Below are 27,868 nucleotides of genomic sequence, written 5' to 3'. Positions count from 1 at the left end.
TTTCTCGGGTCAGCCACTTACCTAGCAGAGAAATAACTGATGCAGCAGTCCGGACATCATCAGTGCCGTCTGAAAGCCAGTGCCAACAGAGGCAGTCGATGTAGTGTCTCACCTCAGTTAGAAATATGGTCCCCGTGTTCTTGCTTGTTTTAGCCCGTCCCCAAGAATCAAGCCATGCAATGAAGAGGGGTTGAGATTGTGAGAGAAAATTGCGAGACTCCTCACCTTTGGTCACGGGCATCTCTTTTTAAGCAACTCCTTATTTTCCATGGCTGTACTGAGAGGGCATCAGACTTGGCAGTGACAGCCAGTAGAGGCACAGAACCAGGCAGCTGACGGAGGTTCTGCACCATGGCCTCTCTCCTTCATGCTGACCATTGTTGGTGTCGCCTGATTCTGTTCGTTGTAAACTGCAAACTTCTGAAGGAAGGAACCTTGTTAGGCTCCCGCTGCGTCACAAGCTTCTAGCCCAGAGCCTTGTTTTCAGATATCTGCTGAGTGAATCAATATGCTTGTTATGACATGTGAAAGATGTTCCAGAATGTAGGAATTTGTTATGACTCTGGGGAGGTGAAAATAGAAGTCCATACAGAGTTAAGATTTTTAGAAAATTACCATTCCGCTCCTAATTTATCTTAAACCATATGGAAATTCACACTAGAATTATGCGGCTTGTCAAATTTGCATAACTTCTACCCGTTGGGCTTTGCAACACTGAATTTCCCAGAGTTTGTTTTAGCTAACCTCCTTGAAATACCTATATTGTGTATCACCACAGCAGATGGTTTGAAAGAATCAAAGATACACTCTACACGTTACATTGTCTCAAGTGTTTTGTTTTCTACTTGCTGTGTTATGTCCTTGTTCGTATTTTGTCTTAGATTGTGTTTTGGTTGTATGAAAGTTTAAAAATACTTTATTTCTTTTTCATTTTAAAGTCATTTGAAATGTACACCAAAGTTGCAAAAATAGCAAAAAGAATTTCCATAGTCCCTCACCTAGGTTCCCCAAATATGAACATCTTACAGGACCATCGTTCAGTTATCAACCCGAAATTCACATTGGTAACAGGATTATAATCCGTAGATTATAGAATCTAGACCTTGTTCACTTCTTGCCAGTTATCCCACCAGTGTCTCTTTTCTGACCCATAATTACACTTGCTTCTTGCCATGCTTCCTCAGTCTCTTAATCGGAGCGGTTCTTTGGTCTTTTCTTTGCCTTTTCTACCAAGAAACTTTGTAGGATACTGGGCATTAAATTTGTTGACGACTCATTTCCGGCCACTTGTATATTGTCAGGTACCCACACCCATAAGTGTTTTCCTTTACTGTTTCTGTGCCGTGTCGTCTTAATGGCCGTGGCGTTCCGTCGTCAGGGAGTAACAGCTTATGTAGTCAGTTTCTTTTTTGAGGGAGCATTCATGATGCCATCCATATTTGCTGTTTCAAATAGTACTTTGCTGAGCATTTCTGAGGCTAAATCTACATTTATATCCTTGTTTACTACCTTAGGATAAATTCCTCCATGTATACGTTTTTAAGCCTTTTGTCTGAATCTCCCAAGTGTCCCCTACGAGGCTGTGCTGCTTTATGTGGCCGCCAGCAAAGCAGAGAGCTTTCTTCATACACAGACTGTACCTGGGATTACTAACGGTCAGTCTTACACATGACTGTCTTCTGTTTTCAGGCGTGTGGTCTGGTGAAGAACTTGGCCCTCATGACACACATCACCACAGACATGGAAGACGGGCCCATTGTTAAGCTGGCCGGGAACCTGGGCGTCGAAGATGTGAATCTGTTATGTGGGGAAGAGCTCTCTTACCCAAACGTGTTTCTCGTCTTCCTCAATGGTGAGTGCGTTCCAGAGATGTGTGGTGCCTGATGGGCCTTTGGGTGGGGAGGGGGAGGGAAGCTCTTGTCATCCAGGTGTTTAAGGACAAATAAACTTCGGGGCACCTGGGTGGCTCAGTGGGTTAAACCGCTGCCTTCGGCACAGGTCATGATCTCAGGGTCCTGGGATCGAGTTCCGCATCGGGCTGTCTGCTCAGCAGGGAGCCTGCTTTCCTCCTCTCTTTCTCTCTCTCTGCCTGCCTCTATGCCTACTTGTGATCTCTCTCTGTCAAATAAATAAATAAAATCTTCAAAACAAACAAACAAACAAAAAAACACTTCAATTCTGGGTCCAGGAGGCCTTAAGTGAGAGGTAGAAACATGTTGACAGAAACCGTTACCCACCGGCTTGTCCTCAGGGTCTGAGAGGGTCCCGCTATCCAAGTCCAAGGTTACTTTGCAGACACTGGCTGCCTTCTGCCCTTTCATAGCTGCCAGCTGGTCCACTGCGGGAAAGGCTCAGCATGGTATCGTTAAGTTCAAGCTTAACATGTGAGACATTCTGCAGTCAGATCAGCCCTGACAGCGAGTTGACTCACATTCCGCCGCTCAATGACAGATTGTCGGCAACCTGTGGCCAGAGGCCCTCTCCTTCGGCTCATGCTTTAGTTGCTGCTGTTACCCGCTGCAGAGCATGCCAGAGTCTCGGCAGCGAGGGTGCCTCGTCCTTCCTTCTTGGGATTTGGTGGTCTGGGTGCCTGTCCCCTCGCCTGTCCCCCAGGTGCTCGTCCTGACCCCCTATCTTCCATGCTCTTCTCCCCCTTCCTCCCGCTCCCTGCATGGGCCGCTGAGCAGCAAAACAGGGCTGGCCCCTGGCCACTTGCTTCAGTCTATCCCCGTGGCTAGTGCAGACTGAGCTCCTACTCCGCACTGTCAGGCAGGACCCTCTGAGTCCTCACGCTGACCTGGGGCCCGGCGTCCACCTTCCCCATGTCTCAGATGCCGATCACAGGAAGAGCAGTCAGAGAACAGCAGTGACTTGGCGCTCGGCAGAGCTCGAAGCGTTTCTCGGAGGAGCGACTCCTCACCTCGCAGCAGCCCTTGGGAAGTGATGGAGCCGGTGTTCCAACCCGGGGTTCTGGACCCTGAGGTCCTGTCCCTAGCATGTGGACTCGGGTGGTCGGGCGCCGCTGGCGGCTCCGCTCTGCCGCTGGCCTGCAGCCTATGGGCCGGCCTCCTGGCTGGGTGACAGGGTCTGCTGAGCACGACTCCATGCTACGGCCGCTCTTCCTCGGGTGGAAGAGGTCTGTCGTTTGTCACTCTTAGAAATGTGCTTCTCTCTGCTCAGGTAACATCCTGGGCGTCATTCGAGACCACAGGAAGCTGGTGAACACGTTCCGCCTGATGAGAAGAGCGGGCTACATCAATGAGTTTGTGTCCATCTCAACAAACCTCACAGACCGGTGCGTCTACATCTCCTCTGACGGAGGAAGGCTGTGCAGGTATGAGTGGCTGAGAAGAGTTTTAATGTTTGCTTCTGACAGAAATGTGCTTGTTTCTGTCTTTGAACCCACTTTCACCTCTTGCCCTGTTGAGGGGAGTTGAATCCAGTTCGTGGACACCTTGTGCGTGTGCATCTGGGAGCTGAGGATGCGAAGATGAACGGAGTCAGTCTCAGCCCTCAGACAGCTCAGCCCACGGGCAGAGGCAGAACGGTGGCTAGTAGCACCCGCCGTGCTAGGAAGGGTGCTTGCTGCCGTTATCTATGATGTCAGTAGGTACACCGTGTGTGATGCTTGAACGCCACTCGACCGTGTAAGGGTGGGTCACCTTTTCATTTAGCACACGTGGAACGAGACCTGAACAGCTTACCCAAAGCTAGATGGTGGCGGGGTCTATTCTTTACCTGATGGCCCTTATAGTTCGTCTGGCTCCAGCAGTCGTGATTTTCCCCACTGGATTCTTCTGCTGTGAGCCGAGCCTTAAAGGATGTGTGGGATCGTGTTCCCTGGACAAGGGAGGAGAGGAGAGAGGCTGGGGAACGGCAAGGATAAAAACACGGAGGCACGAGCGAGTCGCATTAGACCCAGCGCTTAGGTGCCGTCTCGCCATTCAGCACATGGTAAGGGCTTACTGTGCGCAGGTGCTGGCCAAAAGGTTGGGGCACAGAGTTGAGTGTAACAGGATGTCTGGTCTTGGGGGACATCCAGGGACATCAGTTAAGGATGGTATCTTGTTTTGTAAGTCTCTGTGGGGTTTTTTGTAGTTTTTTGTGGACCTCAGGTAGGGCGAGGGCCCAAGTGAGAAGCTTGCAGTGGTGGGAGTGGTGGGAAGAGCTGGGGCGTGGAGGTCTGTGAGAGGCGAGAGAGCACTGTCCTTGTCTGCCCAGCATCCAGCTTCTCCTGCCAGTGACCCTCCTCACTTGCCTTTGGGAACTGCCCCTCCCCATTGGCAGTCTTGTGAGAACAGTCAGGTGCCCTCTCCTGCTCAGCCAGAGGTCAGACACATGACCCTAGCTCGGCCAGTCACACTCTCTCCTCAGAGAATTTGAATCCCCAACAGAATAACTCAAGGAAGAAGTGGTGGGAGCTGATTCATGCTGACAGCGACACATGCAGGACACTGCCAGTTACCCTCCCCTTCTGGATCCTTGGGATCCTTTTCTTTGTGAGGCTGGGCATTTTACCTTTTTCTTGTCCCCCATTCTTCTCCTTGTAATAAATTCCTACACTTTCAGTAAATTCTTTCAAAAATTTAAAAAAAGTTTTTATTAGTAAATTCTGTTTTTGCTTCAATTAGCCAGAATTGGTTTCTGTTCTTTGCAACCGAAGAACACTAGGTGATGACGTACCTCTGAGTCCTGACTACCCCTCGCTGACTTGGGTGGCTCTGACTTTAGTACTTCCCTCGGCTGAAAGATGTAAACGATCATGATACCTCCCTAGGGTTGTCCTGAGAACTAACTGATAGAAGGTGTGGCGAGTGCCTTGTGGGTTCCGGGCACATGTTAGCTGCTTATGTACCGCTGTTAACATAGTCAGGGTGGGGAAAACAGTAACATTTTCGTAGGTTACTCTTTTGGGGGATTTTTCTCTTTCATTACATTCAGTATATTATGCAATAGAATGAAAGAAAGGATTTATATTTCAGAAGTCACCTTACAATGGCCGGACAGAGGTCTGGCAGGACGAACAGGTAGTTTATTGAGTAAGTAGCCGGGCCGTGAGGTAGCTGAGTGTGTCCACTCCCGTCTCCTGCGTCTGTCCTTGTCCTCACTTGTGAGTCTCTTGGCCCGAATGCCCTGCGGCCCTTGAATGAGGTAGCAGTGCTCTCTGCCTCCCTCCCCAGAAAAAGCCAGGATTTCGAGGTAATGTTGATTTCCATGAAAAGTTGACTCAGTTCATTTCTCGGCAACTTGTGTTCCCCTTTTGTAATTGTGCAGCTCTTCTTCTTAACTGTTTAAAAGTGCTCATTAGTCCTCGAATAGTTATTTGGACTTTAGGGTAGAGCGCACAAGGGTCTGGTGGTTGCTCGCTCCTCTCTCTGAGAGCTGCTTATCCAAATAGCAACAGCCCTTGACGTTTCAGGGCCGCATGCCATCCTTTGTGTCCGTGTTTCCTGGTGGTGGCGAGGCCCTCAGCAGCGGATCACCGCTGACAGTTACAGGTTAATCTACCAGAGTGCGGAGACCAAACGCTCTCTCTACCTCACACCCATTAGCTCACTCAAAATCACAACGTAAAAAGGCTTTATTCTCTGTAAATGTGTAGCTTTAGGTAACCTGCCAGTGTAGCTTAGTGATATCTGTCCAGAAAGAAGCCCGTCTGAACAGTGGCTGTCCATCAGACCCTGTCTCCTCAGGGAGACATTGTTCTCCTCAGGGACAGTTCCCTGTCTGCTGGCTTCCTGGGCCGTAGACCACATATTCCTGTGTGGCATCCTGTGAAATGCCTCTGGTGTGATGTGTTTACACCGTCCATGTAAAAAAATAAGACAGTAAAGATTTTGTTTCTAGATCTTACTGAGGATCATTTTGTGTGGCCTTTCCATTTAAAACCAGGTATTTCCTAAGATGCTTTGAGGAAGTACTGTGCGTGCATTTGTGTGCGTGTGTGTACATACATGCGTGCTCTGGCCTGTGCACGTCTGTGAACGTGTATGTGAGGGAGAACAGACAGGCCTTTACACGCTCATATATGCAGAGAACCCCTCAGGTCCAGGAATTGGTTTGATCATGTCCCACTTTCCCTCATTTCACTATAGTCAATGTACTTGCTGATTTAATTCTTGTTTTGAATGCTGTGAATTTGTTATTTATTTATTTATTTATTTTCATTTCAGACCCTACATAATTGTTAAGAAACAGAAGCCTGCCGTCACAAATAAGCATATGGAAGAGCTGGCTCAGGGGTACAGGTAAATGGTGGAAAGCAAAACCTCTCAGACTCCTTCATAGTCATAGATATGATTTAAGCAGCAATGGCATTATTTGATCTGAGCTTTTAAGAAAGTATATTTTCATTTTTAGTACCTTAATTCCTCCCTACTCAATGCATCAGCCTATTAAAACCTATTCTTCTCTATGTGAACTTGCCTAGACTTACCAGTTTGTATCGTGAGGATCAGAGTGTTGTTGTAAATTAGCACACTGTGAAGGAACAGAGGGATATGTTGATGTGGATGCTGGGGGTCTCATCGTAGGGGCTCTTAAAAGTCATAGCAGACATTTTCAGAAGTGGGGACCAGATTAGGGCACCTGGCTGGCTCAGTCGGTTAAGCATCCGGCTCTTGATTTCAGCTCAGGTCATGATCTTAGGATCGCACTGGGCTCTGTCCTGGGCATGGAGCCTGCTTAAGTTTCTCTCTCCCGGGGCACGTGGGTGGCTCAGTGGGTAAAACCCCTGCCTTTAGCTCAGGTCATGATCTCAGAGTCCTGGGATTGAGCCCCTCATTGGGCTCTCTGCTCAGCAGGGAGCCTGCTTTCCCCTCTCTCTCTGCCTGCCTCTCTGCCTACTTGTGATCTCTGTCAAATAAATAAATTACATCTTTAAAAAAAAAAAAAAAAGATTCTCTCTCCCTCTGCCCCTCCCTACTCCAGCCCTGCCGGTGTGCTCGCACTCTAGCTCTCTCTTCAAAGAAAGTGGGAGTGGGGGCAACCAGATTGACAAATATCATAGATGTTTTATTTCAATAATTTGTGATCATTCTGTGATCCAAGAATCACATGTTTCAAGCATCCCAATATATTGATACTTTCTGGGAGAGAAAGGTGCTTTGGGTATACATGAAAGCCAGTAGCCTCCTCCATTACCACATGTAAAACATTGCAGTGAAATGCTTATTAGTAATGTACATTTCACCAACATTTTCCTAGGAATTTTGAAGATTTCTTGCATGAAAGTCTAGTTGAATATTTAGATGTCAATGAAGAAAATGACTGTAACATCGCACTCTATGAACATACGATTAATAAGTAAGTAGGATCCATAATAACCATAATTAAAACCTGTTCTGATTCTAGAAATCACCTTTTCATTTCATCTCTTCTGTTATGTTGCCTCTTGGTAGGAATTGTTAGAAGTATACTGTCCTGTAATAAAGCATAACCCACCATTTATCCCAATGTAGGGTTATCACAAAGTTGCCAACAATCCTTAGACTTAATAACCTTTTCTATTCATGTTACACTTAGTGTGTATTTTTTAAAAGGAATTGAATTGCTTCTCTGATTCTGATGTTTGGTTATTGTCAAAACTGAACAAATGGATCAGACTACGTAAGGATGTATTTCTGTCTTCTAGAGAGGACGTCTAATTCTTGTTGATACAGGAATTCCTTATATTTTATGTTATAAGGATGTCTTTGAACTTACATGCAATATAAAAAACTGATGATATACTCACAGTGTTTCAAAAAGAGTGTTTCAAGAGTGTTTCACAGTGTTTCAAGTAATAGTATTTTTAGAAGCATCTGTTCTATTTGGAATACATTAGAGGATGTTTCTATATCTTTCTGTCTGATGCATGTAACTGGTGGTACTGGTTACCTGAAACTAGAATTTTTGCACTTCTATTATGAAATAATTAGGGAGCTTCATACTACCATCTGATAACTATTTAAGTTTTCAGTCGAGAAAGTACTTTTCTGTTTCCTATACCAGATGCTTCATTGTTGTCTTATTAAAATTTAGTAAACAATGCTTTTCAGTCATAATCTTTTTCCTTAAAGGTAGGACTATCTCATTTGAAAACAAAAGGAGGGGTAGGACTCTCTCAAAGTGCTATTTTTATACTCCCATTTGAAGATTGAGTGACTACAAAGACTTCTTAGGCAGTAACCCTCCAAAGAGTAGCCCGTCCTTCCTGTTTCTCAGACAGAAACCTGTTTCGGCCTTGACGCCTCTCCTCCTCTACACCCACAGCTGATCCCGTAGCCTGTGGTGTCGCCCCTCAGTGTACCCCCGGGTCTAATCTCTTTCCTCCACCTCCACCTCCACCTCCCACCCTCGTCCAAGCCACTGCCATGGCTTACCTGGGGACTTGCAAAAGACTCCTGTCTCTTTTGCCCTTGTTCCCTTACAGTCTGTTCTTCGTAGGTTCAAGTGGTCTTTGCCCTTCTCTTCTCAAAGCCCCAGTGGCTTTCCCCCTCCCTTGGAAGTTCTTACAGAGGCTTCAAGGTCCTCCACGATCAACCCACCCCTCCTGGGGTCTGCAGCATATTCGTCCTTGCCTCCCTCACTCTCTGTAACCACACTGGCCTCTTCCTCACACCTCAGGCATCCTTCTACCCCAGTACCTTTTCACTGGCTCTTCACTCGCCTGGGACACTCACCTCCATCATCACCCACTCCCTCACCTCCTCCAGGTCTTTCTCAGTGCCTTTTCCTGACGACCCCATTTAGAATGGATACCCCTCCTCTGTGCACCCCTCTTCACTGCTTTATTTTTCTAGGGCTTATTACCTTACAATAAGATCAATAAAATGCATTTTATCTATCTGTGTATTATTTCTCTGTCCACTAGAAACTTCACAAAAGGCAAGGATTTTTCTCTGTCTTGTTCACTGTTACACAGGAATGCAGCCGTTAGTATCAGGAGCACCCAATCACCAAGCCGACCCATGTATCAGACTCATTTTATTTTAAAAATAGAAAAAATTTGGTATTCTATAATTCATACTTGTGACTCTTTTTCAATTGTAGACCTGCCTGAAGTAAAAAGAATGAATCCCCTTCCTTCCCCATCTCACCAAACTCTAGCCTCCAGACATAATCAGTGCCAGTGGTTTAACATATACTCTTTTAAGGGTTTTTCTAAGTAAATACAAACATACACACATGGTCTCAAGGCAACATATTTTAATTATCTTCATTTTTAAACTTAGCATCATTGTCAACTTTATCATTCTAGATACATTTCTATATTAGTGTATGTTTGTATGTTTATATAAATACATTAATTTCTTTATATTACATTGTCTGACTACATGTAGTTTATTTAATCTGTTGATGAATATTTAGGGTATTTTCCAATTTTTCCGCTGTTGCAAACAACAGGTTACTGAGTCTTCATTTGAGCTAAACTTAAGGCTCTTATACATATTGACTAGAAAGTCTTCTATTTCCTGTTCAGGACAGAAGATTATGGTGGTTATAATTTTGAATAATAGTATCCCTTTTTGTTTCATAAAAATCAAAATCCAGAGCATTTGGACTTTGAAGAATTGTTAGATAACGTATGATCTTACATATGTATTTTTTGGTACAAAAAAATAAGAAACTTTGGTCTGTACCTTTCTTCATTTTCAGCTTGTTTCAATCTATACATCTGAAAAAGTAGTTTTTATTTACATGGGGAAATTGGCCCATATTGTGAAATTGGTCAGTATGTAAACAAAACAGTACATTTAAGACTCTGTTTTACTCTAGGACATAAAATGTCACTATAAGCTGTTTCTTTTTTCCAAAAAAAAAAAAAACCAAGAAAGCAAAACCTAGGCTTCTTTCCCTCTCTGCTGACAAAGGCGTAATGTGTCTGAGAGAGTTGGGGTTCTACTAGGTCATAAGGTCAAAATTATGTTCTTCAAACCAAGAGCTGCATGGAAAGCATCCTCTGTAACCAAACGAGGGGCATAATTCATACATGTACTAAAGAAAAAGAAAAAAACCCAGTGGATAAGTGGGAGGTCTTTTGCCATGTGTATTGCAACTGATTTTTCCCAGTGAGTTGGGTTATCTTGGAAATCACTTGTCTTCACAGGTACTGTAAACCTTTGAAGTTACCGAAGTTATGCTTCACAGGTACTTGAGGAAGGAATAGAGGGTCACTAGAGTCCACAGACCCTGCGTGTAATCTGTAATGTCTGTTACTTCCAGAAACAATCTGGCTGCCCTTTTCCTTTAAAATACCTGAGTTGCTGTATCAGCCAAAATGGGGATTTTCACAAAAATATATTACAAGCAGCCAGATTATGACACATACTAGATGAAGTCTTACTTTATATCCAATTCCTACAGCTAAGCTCTTCAAGAAAAATACCATGTAAGCCCATATATATTTAAGTTTTCCAGTAGCCTCCTGAAAAAAGAAGAAAAGAACCAAGTGAAGTTAATCTTAATAATTTTATTTAACCCACTTTATCTAAAATATTACCATGTTAACATGCAAGCAATATAAAAATATTGAGATTATTTTTTCCTATAAGACTTGAAAACACATCTCAGTTTGAGGGCTAAATGTTCATTGGAAATACCTGATCTGATCATTACATTTCCAGTTGAAAGGATCGATTCACAAGTGAAAGTTGTTACAAACATGAAGGTTTTGACTAACTGAATTGAGTTACTTAAATTTGAGTTTTAAAATGTAAAGTAATTAGAATTAAGTCAAATTAAACCTCCTCCAAGTTCCTCAAGCATGCTAATCTAAGTGAAAAGTGCTGAACAGCCACATTTAGATAGTGGTTATGGTATGGGTCCCCTTAGGTCTAAGGTAACTATTCTTTTTTTTTTTTTTTTAAATTTTTTATTATTTTTTAGTAAGGTAACTATTCTTAAATGGGATATATTCTTCTCTAAAATGGTGAAGCAACTTTGTCATTGATACAGGTTGGAAAAGTGAGAAAAAAATCAGCCCACTCATCCATGTGGATATTTTTTCGGTATTGCATTTGGATATTACCCAGTAATTTCTTTATGAGTATTAGTTATTGTTATGTAATAATGTTTTAATTTTTTTTTAACCTGGGCATTCTGTACTCTCTCTCTTCTTTTGTATTTCTATAAGTAATAAGCTTCTATTACTGAAGAAAATAATTTGTTTTACTGCATTTTATTTAAGTAGGTTTTTTAATCAGTTTTACTGTCATCCAATTTTATTGTTCTTGAAGTTTTATATAAATTACATATAAATTTTTATACATAGCTATATAAATTTACACATTTTATGTAGGTCCTTTGGGGACCTTGGTGGCAATATTTTTTTATGACCTTTCAGAGATTTATTCTAGTCCCTGGTGTCTGAGATGTCTGATTCTTAATTAACTTGACAGAGATACCACCCACTTGGAGATTGAGCCCTTCACTCTGCTTGGTGTCTGTGCTGGCCTCATCCCATACCCTCATCATAACCAGTCCCCAAGAAACACGTATCAGTGTGCCATGGGGAAACAAGCAATGGGTAAGATTTCCTTCTTGAACTTGGTTGTAAATACTTGGATAAAAGACTTGAGCCTTATTCTTACTTCACTAGTACTAAATGCTTGGCTATGTCAGGCGGTACTGGTTCCTGAGTGTTTCTAACCTGAGGGCTTGCAGGTGCCCCGGGTCTACAGCCTCTGCAAGAATAGAGAAGACCTCTCTGTACTTACTTCTTTGGTCAAACGAGAGGATATGTAATAAATGTCACAGAATGATGAGAGGGTAAATAGAGAAAAGCTCTGTAAAGTGTAAGATGTGAACCAAGAGGAACAGGAGAAAGAGCAGAAGAATACAAGTTTGAGGAAAGAGTGGGAAAGGGAATAGGGCCGCCGGTGCACAGTGTGTATTAGAAGGTGTTCGGGACGGTTGGGTGACAGTTGTTGAACACATCACGTCCTTGCGGTTGCTCCTGTAGCTTCTGAAACATGACACCGGTTTCCGAATTCCTTTTCCTTTCTTCCTTCTCTTTTCTGTTATCCATCACCAGCACTTGTTGAGCATCACGGATAGACCAGACGGTGAGGCTGGCCCCTGAAAATGGAGGGAGGAGAAAGAGCCCTGTCCTCAAGGAGCTCACAGTCTAATGGGGCAGCCCAACAAGTACAGCTGGAATTGAATGTGTTTGATAAATGCTGTCGTGGACTGACAGCTAGAACCTTAGGGAAGGAGAGTAGAAGGGGCACTTGGGGTTAGAGAGTAGGTTGCTTCTGAAGAATAGAACTGAACTGAGTCTTGAAAGACCCCGAGTGTTTTTCACAGGCGTGGAAACAGAAACAAGCATTGCACGGGGATCTTGGTGCTTTGGTCTGGCTGTCGAACATGATGTGGGAATAGTGTGATCTGGAGAGTTGCAATAGATTAGGGAGTTTGGGTTTTATTTTGAAGATGGTCCAGCCCCCCCCCCCAATTTTTTTTTGCTTATAAACTTTTCTTGAAATGTTTTAAAAAATCATTTAAGTCCCAGTAAGTTTAATTTATTTCCATACATATATCTATGACATCAATATGACTTGTCAGTCCTGGTTTAAAGTACCCTACAGGGAGCTTCATGAAGAAACTGAAAGGTTTTTGCACTGCCTTTGGGTAGCATCCAGAATGCATTTAGCATCTCAGTTACCAGCAATCAGCTGCAATGGACCATAGCTTGACAATTAAGGAATCCTACATCTCATCCCGGAATAAAGACTGTGTATTTCTTTCTGAGTCTTTGTATTGCCCTTTTGGTTGGCAAAACATGTTGTCCTGCAACCATTTACCTGAATGATGTAATGCCTGGACGGTTCAGAATAATTCCCAGTGGGAAAATCTAAACAGCGGCTCATCAGTTTCGCCTTTCCCATTCATCTTCAGCCGCAGTGCAGGCTGATTTCCCGCGTGTGCTTGTGACTTGCTAACAAGTTGAAATATACAGTACTGAACCCTGTGTGTCATGAAAGGACTATCACTTCTACTGGGTTTACCAAACCATTTTGTTTCATGATGTGAATCCTGGCTGAAACAATATACCTTTTGTGTAGAACCTTCAGCAGAATTAACGGAAGACTAATCACTCTGTCGCTAATGCCACTCTTTGGTCATGTTTGAAGATTAAAACAGAAGGAGCTATGAATCTGTCTCTACTTGGTGAATCTTTTTTTTTTTTTAAGTAAAGAAGTGACTTGAAGGAAAGAAATATTTTTATTTTTGTAACTCCTCTCCTTACAGGGGAAAAAAAAAAAAGCGCCTTTATTTTGTGGCCATGAGTATCTGAAACGTTTGGTTAGTTACCACACACAGTTAAGCAGGATCAGTGTGTACAGAAAGCCAATTCAGTGTCTGTAGAGTTCTTTTGTAGTTTTCTGTGTGAAGGTTTTTTTTCTCGTTTTGTTTTGAGTGTCATTTGCAATTCATTGTCTGTGTTTTCTGAGGTTGGTGTATTCAGCTGCTCTGACCCTGGGTCCTGCACATTTAGCTCCTTGGATACAATCCTCTGACGTTCCTGCTGACGCTAGGAAGACAAAAGCCACTGAATATCTTAAGTAATTAAAAAAAAAGGCTTTGTTACTGTTTGTTATGATAAAACACCTGACTGGAAAGAAAAGCATCGAGATAAAAGTACATTCAAAGTTGGCACATTACATGACCACATTTCTCTTTGGACACTCATATAGCTAAGTACTCAGCGAGGGCGGTATGAAAAGTCACAAAAGGAACAAGGCCGGCAGAGGGAGAAAACCGCACAGCAGAAACCGAGGTCTGTAAAGCAGACCTAGCACTTTGAGTTGGACTTCTCTGAGTCATTTTAATTCTGCGCAGTCTTGGCAGCTGGTAACTAGAAGGCACGCTATCCCATTTTAAGCATGAGCCATTGCCGAAGACGGTGTGCATCTCAGAGATTCTCTGTGAATGGTCTGAAGTCATATTTTAGTTGCTGTTCATCCATTAGTCTGTGTGGCAAGTGAAAGTAGCCCGGAATTAAATCACTACACATTCTTGCCAGCCTGGAAGATTTGCTACCTCCTTTTCACTACCCAGTGGCTCCCCCACCCCCCACCCCCGTCAAGAGTGAAGAAATGAGAGAAAGTCCTTTTCCTGTCACTAGAAAGGAGACCAAGGCAAGCCCAAAGCGCAGAGACTGAAAGCCTCAGCTTTCATAAGAAAGAGCACATTGTAGTCAACATGAAACATCAGCAGAGGTGTTTCTTAAATCTAAGATTCTTTAAGTTATTAATAAAGTGCAGGTTTCCATGTTCTGTTTTAACTGTCTACTGAGGAACACCTAACCTTCCGTGATACAGCTCTGTGGTGACTAGGTTCAGAGCAAGAAACCAGGTAGACGCGGATGGAAATGGCGAGGTCTCCGGGTCACTCAGCACAGCAAGTAAAAAGCTGTGTGTTGGAGCTGCATTGTATGGACTCCCTGGCACCAGATGCCAAGTCCGCATGAGTCACGCTTTCATATCCTGTCCATTTTATTAGTTGGCAATCCTCTAGTGGAACACTTTCTCCTGGTTAAAAGAATCTTTCAGTCGCTATCAGCTCAGTTAATGAATATGCATCACATACCTCCCCTAGCCACAGGCTCTTCCCAACCCTCTTTTACCCCCAAATTGCTGAGACTTTTTTTTTAAGCTCAGGAACTAATGCAGCTTCTGTGTTTGTTTTTGTTTTTGTTTTCAATAGATTTTGTTCCAAAGCAGATAGTTCCTTCTCTTATGTTCCCCAATTTATACTAGGAAGAAATGTCCTAGAAATAACCTAGATTTTGCGATCCTAAAAACACATAATATGCAAAGATCCTCATAAAATTTTGTTTCACTCTATATCTCCTTCTCCTGTTTCATTCAACTTTCTGTTTGAATTTTTTTTTAGAAAATTTATTCTTTATCCGTTTGGTGGATACAAGGTGAAAAAAATGTGTTGGCCAAATTATCTCTAGCAGTTACATTTTTTAGAATTTCACTGTTGGTTCAAAAAAAAAATTGAAATCATTGTAGCTACTTCAGATATAAGATGATACGATATTTCCTGAGACTAGAAAGTTAAATAATGAATACTTAATGGAGATAAAGTTGCAGTGTAGTTTAGTATGTAAAGTTAGAATGGGAGGCAGAACGGGTGATAGTGTAGGGCCCAGGGGTGTGTGTTTGTCATTCGTAGTATTGTTGGTGAATGTTGCCCCTTACTGACCACTGAAATGACTTAGACACATTTCTTTTAATTAATCCTAATAACCCTGTCAGACAGAATAGGGACCTTTTTTGTTTCTGACAAGGAGAGGGAACCCCACTTTGGTTGAGTAACTTAGAAAAGGTTACATTCTGTCTTCTGGGCAAGACATAATGTAGCTATCTGTAATACTTAACACAATTCTTCTCAGTTGAAACTAACTTCTTACCTCACTTTTTCCCCTTCACGGTGGGTCCTGACCTCCTCAGCATCAGTGAGGATGTAGAGCAGCTAAAAATCGCACGCCTTCCCTGCTAGCCTGTAGAATATAAGCACTGCGAGGACAGGACTAGGTCTGTGTTATTTATTGTGTCCTTGGTGCCGAGCAGGATGCCAGCTCAGTAGGCTTAGCACATTAAAGTTAAGAAATCTGGTGCATGTTTTTGAAAAGAACTAAGTTGGAAAGCTTATACAACTTGACTTTAAGATTTGCTGGAAAGCCACGGTAATGAAGACACTGTGATACTGACATAATGGTGGATGTATAGATCAGTGGAACAGAATCAGGAATCCAGAAACAGACCCACATGTCTTTGGGCATTAGATTTTCAGTGAATATCAGACAATTCCAGGGGAAAGGATAATCTTATCAACAAAATAACATGTATGTATGTGTATCTGTATAGAAATAAATGATCACCAACTCCTCCCTCATAACTATACAGAAAATGAACATGAAAAATGGATCATAGCTCAGAATGTAAAAGCTAAATCCATAAAATGTGTAGAAAGAAACATAGGCAAAAAGTCTCCATGACCTTGAACAACCTAAGTGAGATTTCTTAGAACTCAAAAAGCGCAGGCTGTGAAAAAGAAAAAAACATTAGTAATTCAGACTCTCAAAATTAAACTTTTACGCTTTGAAAGACACTGTTAAGAATATGAAAGACATCAAATCCAAAGAATGGGAGCAGGTATTTGCAGTATATACATCTGATAAAGGATCTATGCCCGCTACATGTAAGAACTCTTCAGTGGTGAGACTACTCGGTTTAAAGATGGCAAAAATGAAAATCAGGCGCTTCACAGAGAGTAATAGGAATGACGCGTAAGCTCATGAAACTCTGTTCGATGTTATTAGTCGTCAGGTAGATGTAAATTAAAACTGAGACCCCCACCACCTGCTCATTAGAACAACTGAATTGGAAAAGACGGGCACACCAAGTGTCCAGAGTGGAGCAGCTACAAAGCGCATACGCTGCTGGTACAAATGTAAACGGTGAATACTTCTGAAAATTCTCAAGCAGTTTTTTAGGTTAACCATACCCTTACCAAACCACTCAGAAGTTCCACTCCTGTGTATTTGCCCAAAGGAAGTGGACACACAAAGTCTTACGTGTGAATGTTCATGGCAGCTTTATGCACAAGTGCCCCAAACGAAACAGTTCACATATCTGGCAGCAGCTGAACGGGTGAACAAACCGTAGAGACACACAGTGCAGTAGTTCTCGACGGCGGCAGAGAGTGGACTGTGATACAGCCACCTGGGCGGGTCTCAGGATCCTTACGCCAAGTTGAAAAAACCCTCATGGGAGTTCATACTGCAGGATTCCATTTATATAAAATTATAGAATATGCAAACTGTAATGATAAACAGAGCTGTGGTTGCCCCGGGGTCAGGAACAGAGGGTGGGATCTTTTGGGGGTGTCGGAAGTGTTCTGGATCTTGATTGTGGTGGTGGTTTTACAAAGGCATGAATCTGTCAGAACTCATCAGTTTTGTACAGTTCAAATGGCTAAAGTTTATTGTATTTAATAATGTTATTACATTTTCAAAAATTGGGCAAAGGGAGACAGAAAAAAATAGTTAAATGCATAAAACTTCATTGTTTTTCAGTATACATTTCTTAAGCTATTCAGTCTCAGCTGTACGTATGTTTACTAACCTTTTTTCATCCCGTCTTAAAATAATTGTAACCTACAGGGACACGCCTTACAGTGCCATCCTGTGGCTTCTTAAGAAAGTTATGAGTAAGAAAATAGGATTTTATAAGAAGGATCATGTCCTGGGTAGTAAGGAAATGAGTCTATAGGTATAGCCCCGAAGACTGAAGTTACAGCAACATTGGACAGTGGAGGGAGAACCCTGCCTACAGATACTCTCATCGTGTTGATTTATTACGTACATGCAATGCCCGTTTTAATAAAGGAAGCTGAAAATAGTAAGAGGCATCCTAGTTTGGGCACGTGCTTCACCCAGACTAGTCTTTTAATGTCCGCATGACATTTTCTCAAAAAAAGATCGCTTATTAGCAAAATAGTCATTCAGGATTTTTACAAAAATGTGGGGTGCGATGGCATTTTGAGGTTTTAGAATAGAGAAGTCATAGCTTATAATCTTGTTTCCACCAACATGCCTGTCAGTACAGCTAAACACGTATATCCATGTGTGTACCCCTGCGAGTTCTTTAAAAAGTCTTTGAAGAAAATTTCTGATGAGATCATAAGCACCAAACATTTGCTAAACCATTTTGCTGTGCATCCATTCAGTTGTGATGCCTGAGAATTGCGTTCTGGGTCCGGTAGCACAGTTTCCAGCGGGAGCCAGTCTCTCTGGCCATTGTTGGGAGGCGCAGCCGTGAACGCTTCCCTGCTGCATAATCACGCCTGTCTCAGGTTTCAGAAGCCGTGTTTGGCAGCCTGGTGGGACATTGCCTGAAACCTCAGCTCAAGCTGGGTGAAGTGTACAATTGGAGCTGAAATCTTGACATAAATTTTAAGTGATTTCATGTAAAAGGACAAACTTATTGTTAGTGAACTTTACCATGATCCAGGCAACAGGCATTTTATTTCTAAAACAGTAAGTGATCTATTACCAGGTGTCTGGCCCAGTTTATTAGTTGGCACTAAAGTAACATAAATTAATGGGCAGTTTATAAGTGTAAACTCAAGAAACAGTTCATGATAAATTTCCCGAGATTTACGTACAAACATACTATCATGAAAAATAGGGGCACCTGGGTGGCTCAGTGGGTTAAAGCCTCTGCTTTCGGTTCGGGTCATGATCCCAGGGTCCTGGGATCGAGCCCCGCATCAGGCTCTCTGCTCAGTGGAGAGCCTGCCCCCCCACCTGCCCCCCACCTGCCTCTCTGCCTACTTGTGATCTCTCTGTCAAATAAATAAATAAATCTTTAAAAAAAAAAGTATAATGCGGTTCGGTTTCATTTACTGACATTTATGGAGCAGCTGTAGTGGGCTCCCCACTGTACTAGGTGTTCATATCCTAGAGATTTCATTATTTCTTTCAGTAATAATTGTCAAGGAGTGCCATGTCATTTTTGCTGCCTGAATAGGTTATTTTCATCCCTGAATTGAAATCACCATTGATTTTATGCCACAAATGGGAGAAAAAGGTGCAGGAGACAAATACCAAGTTTTGGTTATCTGTTTCTCTTAGAACTGAACTCCATTAAATGATACTTAGGCTTCTTGGGGTGTGTGGGTGTTGAGGATGTGTCGCCATGGAAGCCTGTGCAAGAGAAAAAGAGACGTAAGGCTACCTTCTTAGCCATTCAAGGGAAAAGAAGAGATACCCGGGAGAAGTTAAAGAGGCAGCGTAGCCCACACGTGGGTTTAGTAGTAGGGCAAATGTGAGTCCCCATTCTAAGATCTCTGAGTAGGAGAGTGTATTGTATTCACAAGACCAGGAGAGTGAAGCCCTTTTTTTGGTGGAAGTCTGTGAACCCTAGTGAACCCCTTTGGGGAAGAGGGAGAAAGGGTAACATTCTGGTTTCACTTCCAAATGATAGTAACAACCTTCCAAGGTCCAGTGAGGTGGAAAGCCTGATTGCTAAGGACCTAAAAGTCTATACCTGATTGAACCAGACCCTGGATTTTCCCCTGAGGACCACTTTATCTCTGGTGTTAGAAACAGAGTAGTGTTTATTCAGTACTTTGTAAATGAAGAGTTAAGTAGATGAGTAAATCCACGCTCCTCTGCTTCCACTTTCCTCCTTTTCCTTCCTTCCTTTCTTGTCTTAACTTGTCTTCTGTTTTCTTTTTTATTTAGAACTTTTGTAATGGTTGATTTCTTTTTATGGAATGGATCTGTTTGTCCTATTCTGTAATATCGTTGCCTGTCAGCACTGAAGTTGGTTTCTAATTACCTTCCAGAACAGCTTTGGGAATGGGTCTGCAACATAGTAGAACTGAGTGCAGAACTGTTGGCTTCCCTGGTTAATTTCACAACCAGTAGGTTGAAGTTACTTATGTTCTAATACCTTGGGTGTGTTTTTTTCTTCTTCACAGAACTTTTAACATTACTGAGGGGGAAAAAAATGCTTTTAAATGTCGGTAGGCACTGTGAGAGTCTTGCTTTTGAAATATTTAACCTGAGGTTTTCTTCATGTTAATTAGTGAAAATAATGTGGGATTTTCTTTTCCATCTCTATATTCTTGGCTACCTAATTATTTGACATAATAGAATGTTGCATTTTGCTTTCTCCAATATCCACCAAGGTACCATTGGATACAACCAGCGGAACAGAATCGATACTCTCATGTATCTGCTAGCATACCCACAAAAACCCATGGTTAAAACAAAGACCATTGAGTTGATAGAATTTGAGAAACTTCCAGCCGGACAGAATGCAACAGTTGCCGTGATGAGTTACAGCGGCTATGATATTGAAGACGCCCTGGTTTTAAACAAGGCCTCCTTGGACAGGGGTAAGTGGGTTTTCAGAGCTCTGACACCAGAGGCACTCTGCAGAGTTCAGGCATAAGGACAATCTGTTAAAAATCACCTGGTGTCAAAATGTTAACGTTGGCTTTAAGTGATTTGAATTTTATAACATACAAACAGGAGGCAGCTAGGTTTCGGTGTTGACTTTTTTAATGAATATTATGTAGAGGTAATTTGTCAAATGAATTACTGAATGTGTTTTTCCTATATTTTACTTTATTGGTAGTTTGAGACAGTTCCTCAACAGAAAACATGCAAGAATTTATTTCCTAGCAGAAATTCTAATAAATGAAAGGCGGTCTTTAAATCTGTCTAGTTATATGTTCAGCAACAAACTGAGAAGGCAGTAGTAGTATTTCTGTGTTAAAGGCAATTTTTGTTAATTCTGTGTTTCAGCCCCACAGTGTTCATACCTTTTTGTTAGCAAAATGCTGAAAGTTAAAAATACAAACACACAAACGCTTAGCATTTATGCAACCCTTTGTCTGCCTTTTGACAGTTTACTTTTGCAAGTCACCACTTCTAGGTTGGTACCCGTCACCTGACCTGAAGTCTGACTCGTCTTTTCATAATCTGTTTCTCTTTTTCCTCCCTGGCATGCCCACTCTGCCTTCCCCTTCACTCTCTCTAGTTGCTAGGCAGCCATAATAGTACTCCTAGACATGTGTCTTTGGCATTAATGTTGGCTGCACTTAATTTATGCCTCTTTTTTTCCTCCAAATGACAACAGCCATGCTTTAAAACTAGATGTTTTCCTTTCTGATTAACTGGTAACGTTTATGTGGAAATCTGAAGACTTTGTGATATCTGTCAGAAACTCCACAATACAATTTAATGATCTGAGTTTACTGTCGTCCAGCCTTTCAGCTATCACCTGTAAATAAAATGTCCATTTACACTTAGAGGAAAACACTTCTTGATTTTAGCCCATTCAGATTCCCACTGCACTCCAGCACGTTGCAGTTAATGGCCATTGTATGGAATTTCAAGATCATGTAACGTTTCCAAAGCAGCTGGCTCTCGGAGCGGAGTTTATTATGGCTGTACACAATTTACTAGGGGCCACACTGACATCTTCATCTACCATCCAGATGTAGAAATCAGTTATTTCATCGCACAGTCACCTTCTTTAAAAATTGCATTAGGGCACCAGGGTTTTATTTAGAAATCTACTTTTTCCTGATCTTCCAAACTCCCGTTCTTAGATTTCTTGTAAGAGTTCTGCCTTAGGGAGGATCGTTAAGTGAAGGATTTTACAACCATGCATTTTATCACCTCAGTAATAGCTGGTGTTTACTCCCAAGACTTTTTCCTATTGCAGTGAGCCTCTGACATGGCTCAGTATATCCTGGGGAGGTTAGAGAAAATCCAGCTTAGAGTAACTGCTTGGCCAGAGGGAGAAAAAAGGAAAAAAGAAAGACATGCAGTCACAGAATCTTGGGAAATGATATTTAGTGCTGAAGAGTTGACACTTCTTCTGGGCAGCTCTGCAAGCAGTGAATCTTCTTGTGGGATTCAGTGCTGGAAGTTTCTGCTCCATGTGAAGGTTTCCTTCTGTTCGTGTTGCTGATCTTTCATAATGTGCATTTAGCTTGTAAGTTGGTCTCAGGACTTTCCCCTCATGCACTAGACACATGTGATCTAAAAATATAATCAGAATAAACTCTGATCTCTTCTGATCAGGGCACAGGCGAATGATTTCTCCCCTTAGAATCATTTGATTGCAGCTGCTTTTCATTTTCTCACCTCTTTGGAGAAAAGTTAATCTTTTGTTTCCTTGTTTGGGACTTCCTCTGAATGTCAGTTAGGAAAAGGAAAACTTCTCAGAGAAGGTTAGCGGAAGTGAGGCACCAGAAGGATGTGTAGGAAGAAGGGTTGTGGTTGACCAGTAGACTTGACATGTTTTAATTCTGCCACCAACTTGCTGAGTGACCTTGGTCACGTCACTTCCCTGGACCTCATTTTGTAGCACTCATAGCTCCTGTAGACAGCGAGGGTAAGCCAGGTGGCCTCCAGGGCCCTTTCTAGTCCCCGTACTCTGTGGCTCTGTGCTCCAAAAGAATCACAGTGACACTCAGACAAGGTCTCTTTCATGCCGACACGTGGTTGTAGAGATGTCAGTGTTTATGTAGGTGGGGGATTGGGGAGGGAAGCCCTGAGCCAGCTCTTGAGATGATTAGATCCCAGATTAGCCAAATGTAGAACATGTTTGGGGGAGTGGGTGTTCACTAACACAAATCTCATTTTCTCCTAGTCCTGTTGGTCATTCTTATCCCTGTTGGGGTTTCATTTTAGGCTTTGGGCGTTGCCTTGTATATAAAAATGCTAAATGTACGTTGAAACGCTATACCAATCAGACCTTTGATAAAGTGATGGGGCCGATGTTGGACGCTGCCACAAGGAAACCCATCTGGCGACACGAAATTTTAGATGCAGATGGTATTTGTTCTCCAGGTAAGGGCCTTTTTAAAAAAACATTTATATTTTTGAAATATGAAAGTTATTCAGCAATATTTCTTAATATTCGGTAAACAGAGAAGAGAAAAGATAACAACTTACAAAACCACTTTCCTAACTCAATCAGTGAGGTCATTTTTTTAAAAAGTGTTTTTTGTTTGTTTTTTAAATTGTAGAGAGATAGCATGCAAACATGGGGAGGGACAGAGGGACAGGGAAGGCATCTCAGGCAGACTGCCCACTAAGCGCGGAGCCGGACACAGGCTTGATACCACAACCCTGAGATCATGACCTGAGCTGAAATCAAGAGTCAGGTGCTCAGCCGACTGAGCCGCCCAGGCACCCAGTGTGGTCCTTTTTTTTTTTTTTTTTTTTTTTTTTTTTTTTAATATTTTATTTATTTGACAGAGTTAGAGAGCATAAGTAAGCAGAGCGTCAGGGAGAGGGGGAGAGAGAGAAGCAGGCTCTCTGCTGAGCAGGGAGCCTGATGTGGGGCTCGATCCCAGGACCCTGGAATCATGACCCGAGCTGAAGGCAGCTGCTTAACCAACTGAGCCACCTGGGCACCCCCAGTGTGGTCCTTTTTGATGAATTTCCCTTCCAGTCTGTTTTTCTCTGCATATATTTCTACATAGTAGTCCTAGTTATGCTTCTCTACTTAAAATTTTGAATCTCAGAAGAGCCACTTTAAGGGGTTGTTTAGAAGAAGGTCATGTCCCTACATTTACACTGGCACGTCATCATTTGTGCATTTAGCTTAGACCAGCTTTCTTAGAATCTTCTTCCCCTAAAATGTGGGACACCATTATAATTACAAACTTGTAATGAACTTTGCTGATGCAGCCCACAGCAGTCGCCCTTGTGAGTCTTACAGGCCAGTGCGGAGACTAGCATTGACCAAAGGGTCATATGTGAACCTATATCCAGTCACAGCCGGGTTAAGGAATCCTGTAAAGAACTAGGAGGGCATTTGATAGCAAGAGGATCTGACCTAGGCAGGAAGCTCGGGGAAGCCTTCCGTAAGGAAGCAGAGCTGAGATCTGGCGGATAAGTGCAGGTAACTAGCAGATAGGGAGAGGAGTGTGTTCTGAGCTGTGCAAGGGCTTGTATAACTATTAAGCTGCAGGGCTCGTTAGTCAAAACTTCCAAAAGGAGGCCACTGGGAGTGTGGCTCCTAGGGAGAGTACAGGGGAGGATGCTAAACGTGGATCTGGAGGGAGAGAGAGGGAGGGGCAGGGCCCAGACACAGGCTTTGCAACCACGCTATTTTCTTTTTCTTCTTTTTTAAAGATTTTATTTATTTATTTGACAGAGAGAGATCGCAGGTAGGCAGAGAGAGAGAGGAGGAAGCAGGCTCCCTGCGGAGCAGCCACGCTCACTATTTTCATTATGATCCTAAAACCAATGCTGTGATCTGATGGCATTTTGAAATGATCATTCTGATCACAGTGTGGAGAAAAGAGTAGAAAGGGGCCAACACAGGGGACACCAGCAGAGCAGGTGATGGGAGCCGCAGTGAGGTGGAGCACGGGGGTGAGGGGAGGCCGCCGGGGGGGGGAGAGCCACGCGACTCGTCCGGATGGTGCACGGATGGTGAGTGCTGTGTCCACTGTGCCCACAGCCCCGTGGTGCACGGCTTCCCCTCTGCCTTGCTGCAGTTGTTTCCCTCTTAACCTGGGTCATGTGGTTTGGAAGGTAGTGCCATGACAGTACTGTAGTTCTTGGCCTTTGAGCTTACCAGGAAAAGATGCAGAGAGAGGTGAGAAGAGCAGAAAAAAATCAATGAAATATTTTGATTTCCTCATTGTCCAAGTTAGGTCGGCAGTGACTTACTATTGGTTGAAATAACTACTAATAGAAGTAAGTGGCCCGGACTTGTTCCAACACCCTAGAGAGCTATAAAACTGCCACTTACTGGGGCCCCTGGTGTCTCAAGTCGGTTGAGTGCCTGACTCTTTGTTTTGGCTCAGGTCAAAATCTCAGGGTCATGAGATCAAGCCCTGTGTCCGGCTCTGGGCTCGGCGCAGAGTCTGCTTGAGATTCTCTCCCCCACTCTGCCCTTCCCCCCACTTGCACGCACATGAATGCTCTCTCTAAAATAAATGAAGAAATAAAATCTTTTAAAAATAAATAAAATTGCCACTTACTGACATGAAGTTAGTATGGTCCCCTAAATAATTTCTTGACCTTTTACACCTGTGTGCTCATCTGATTTTTCAAATGGGCTGGCACAGTTGTAGACGAGTCCTGTTGAACTCTAGCTCACACGGAATCGGCTTTTTCCTTCCTTGTGTGCATTTCATGGACCAATCTAACCGCATAGTTGTAGGCTACAGTAATGTTTGTATTCCACAGAGATGGTAATGACCGGGCTATGATTCCCTTCTCTTCTTCTTAGGTGAGAAGGTAGAAAACAAGCAAGTGCTGGTCAATAAGTCCATGCCCACAGTAACTCAGATTCCTCTGGAAGGAAGTAATGTGCCCCAGCAGCCGCAGTACAAGGATGTGCCCATCACGTAGGTATTGGTTGTACCTCGGAAATACGTAGGAAGATTCAAAAAAGACAGAGAGAGAGAAGGGCTACGGGAAATGAGAAGTTACTCTTGGAGGGTTAGAGAGGAGAAATGACAGTTCAGGGTAGTAATAGTTCTCCTGTGGAGACAGCATGGCATGGAAGGGAAATCTCAGCTGTGGAATCGTGGGGGCCTTCCAGCCTGGGCTTGAGTTCGGGGCCAGATAGGCAGGGGTTCCAGGTAAGGGGACAGTGAGTGGGAAGGCCCCACAGGCAGAGGAGCACCTGGGTTTGGAGGACCAGTGTGCCCTGTGGGGACGAGGCTGTGCAGTACTCGGGAGTTCATTCTGTAGACAGTGATACGATCAGATTTGTGTTGAAGTAAATAAATAAAACGCACTGGCCGCAGTGTGGCGTCACCATCACGGTGGATGACGGCTGGGCTTTCATACTGGGTGTGCCGTGGGTTACCTTACGTGGGTGAAGCACTCAAACTCTTGGGCTCGGTGCTTTCATCTGAACAATGAGAGACTAGTGCTTGTTAGTCTCCAGATGTCCTCTGGGCTCTCGAATACAGTGAGATACGAGACCTTATGAGATGAGCCGCGGGCCAATGGTAGCGGCCACACTGGCACATAAAACTAAAAGGAGTAACAGGATATTCAGTGTAGCCCAGGAACTGAGTTAATCCAGTTCAAGAGGTGGGCCAGGGCGTGACACAGGAGAGCTGGATTCCTGGACAGGGGAAGGCAGTCCAGCAGATCCTTTCAGCACACAACCGAGGTCTGCTCCGGGCCACCCACAGTGCTGCATGTCCGAGGGACACATTGCTGAGAGATACCACCAGCCTTGCCTGCAAAGAGCCGCATCTAGTTAGCAAAGACCTACACAAACACCTAAGTACGGGGACCATCAGATCATCCTTCATGGTTTAGCCGAGAATGTTCACTGTACCAGCTACCATTCTGGGCATCATACAGGTGTTAGCTCATTTGTTCTTACCACTACCCTGTGAACCAGGCTCTCTACATGGCCTTGTTTGAAAGACAGAAACAGAGAGGTTAAATAATTTACCAGGGTCACACAGCTACAAGTGGCAGTCAGGATTTGAACTCTCGCGGTCTGGCTTCAGAGCCCAACTCCTGCCCAATATGCTAAATGCTGCCTTGCTGTGGGTGCCATGGATTTGCTGTGCAGTCGGAGCAGAGGGGAGAAAGTGGGACCTCTACTTAGGGGAGGGGTCGGGACCCTTGCACCCAATCCTACAGAGCAAAAGCTGTTTCAGAATGACAGAGGTGGTTGTGCTAGCTGGTTTTCTTCCTGTCCTGGAGGAGGAGAGCTTTTTTCCTCTTCAAAGCTTGCCCCTCCACTTTCCTGGGTTCTTCATTTAATCTAGACCTTTTTAGGGACCTGACTGTCATTTTCTTTTCTGTCCTTCCATATCTTCAACGAGTTTTCTATCAATTCCTTCCCTGTAGGCTAGAAAGTGTGCTCACATATTTGTTATCCTTAAAAGAAAAGGAAACCTCCCTGGGAGCTTTGTGATCCTTCCAAGCTGCCACTCTTGGTGTCCAAGCATCCCTTTCCCTTGTCTGCAATAAGGGAGTAGCCGTGTGTGAATATGTGTGGTGTGGGTTACATTGCCTTAAGCCTGCCTCCTAATAAGTGTTCACTAAATGTTAGCCATTTCAGACCAGGACTGTAAAAGGGAAATTGTAACCTTAGAATTTAATGTTGAGAAACAAAAGGCACATTTCAGAGTCCAGAATAGCGATGTCGAAACATTTTGTGGTTGATATTAAATAAAATATGACCTGTGAGCGATAGGTTCACGAAGGGCAGTTTGAAAACTATTTTGGTGACTTCCTCTTAATATTAGCTACAAAGGGGCAACGGATTCATATATTGAAAAAGTGATGATCTCTTCAAATGCCGAAGATGCTTTTCTGATCAAAATGCTGCTGAGACAGACCAGGCGTCCAGAGATTGGAGACAAATTCAGCAGCCGTCACGGGCAAAAAGGTAAATTGTGTCATTCTTCAACTTGTTTATAAAACCAGAAACAGTACTTATTAACCACATTCGCGAGAAATGTTGTATAACCTTCCCCCGTTAAAGAAAATTTAGTCCATTGAAAAAATTATTACATTGGGATCAAAATTATGCTTGCTTTGTGCCTTAGGTTAACCTGTTGATACGTTAATGGCATTGAAAAAATGTACCACAGAATTGCCGCTCTTTGCCTTTATCTCCTTCTCTAGCAACTGCTCCTCCGCCAAGATTGATCCCCTTCTAGACAGTATACCCACTAAAGTGCAGGTAGCTGTTTGAAAAAATAAATAGCAAGACCTATATCTCATGGAAGGTGCATATTTCCAGTGCTGTCTGTTGGGCCGTGGTATTGTAGGAGGTCAGCACAAGAAGGCGCCTTCAGGCCCCATGGGGAGGTGTGAGGAAGCACAGAGCCCGGGTGCCAGGAGCCAGGCCGAGGTACCGACCGGCAGCCCAGGTCTCCCGACACCCACGCAGCGCCCTTCTTGCCCCCTGCCCCGTGGTCCCGCTCCTGGATGGGTTTCTCCACCAGACCGCGCTGCCGAGCCCCATTCCTCGCTGGTGGTTGCCGCTGAGTTCTCCTGCACTGGTGGCTTTGTTTTGTCTTCTTATCTTCAGGAAACAGCACGGTGTCACTACTGATTAACTTATTCTCAGTAGGGTCCCTTTTAGTTGTATATCTACCACGCTGCTGAGTGGAACTTGGCCCCACGGGGTTTAACTGTGGCGTGTCTGCCGCTTACCTCGTTGAAGAACCACTGAAGCAAAGAACACTTTGGTGGCACTGACTGTGTGCCGGGCAGTGTTCTCCGCACTTTCCATGTACCGACTTACCCAGTCCTGGGAAGTCAGTGCTGTTTTCTTCTGCATATTAGAGGTACACTGACGTGACTCGCTTGCCTGGTGTCCCCAGTCGGTGGTAGATG

At 43.5% G+C, this 27,868-nt stretch overlaps 1 protein-coding gene across 1 annotated transcript in view; it reads left to right on the top strand.

Moving 5' to 3' along the window:
- The window catches only part of POLR3B (RNA polymerase III subunit B), a 104,611-nt gene that overhangs the window by 47,689 nt on the left and 29,054 nt on the right, over positions 1-27,868 (top strand). The window contains exons 15-23 of the mRNA XM_004743063.3: positions 1,690-1,852; positions 3,181-3,334; positions 6,174-6,248; positions 7,207-7,305; positions 11,382-11,509; positions 19,696-19,905; positions 22,217-22,375; positions 24,777-24,894; positions 26,770-26,912. Of these exons, the coding sequence (XP_004743120.1) occupies positions 1,690-1,852; positions 3,181-3,334; positions 6,174-6,248; positions 7,207-7,305; positions 11,382-11,509; positions 19,696-19,905; positions 22,217-22,375; positions 24,777-24,894; positions 26,770-26,912 (1,249 nt within the window). The remainder of the gene's footprint in view (positions 1-1,689; positions 1,853-3,180; positions 3,335-6,173; positions 6,249-7,206; positions 7,306-11,381; positions 11,510-19,695; positions 19,906-22,216; positions 22,376-24,776; positions 24,895-26,769; positions 26,913-27,868) is intronic.

Source organism: Mustela putorius, unplaced genomic scaffold (genome assembly GCF_011764305.1).
Source record: "Mustela putorius furo isolate JIRA1106 unplaced genomic scaffold, ASM1176430v1.1 tig00000788_pilon_pilon_pilon, whole genome shotgun sequence".
Taxonomy (NCBI): domain Eukaryota; kingdom Metazoa; phylum Chordata; class Mammalia; order Carnivora; family Mustelidae; genus Mustela; species Mustela putorius.
This window is presented reverse-complemented; position numbering and strand designations above follow the sequence as displayed.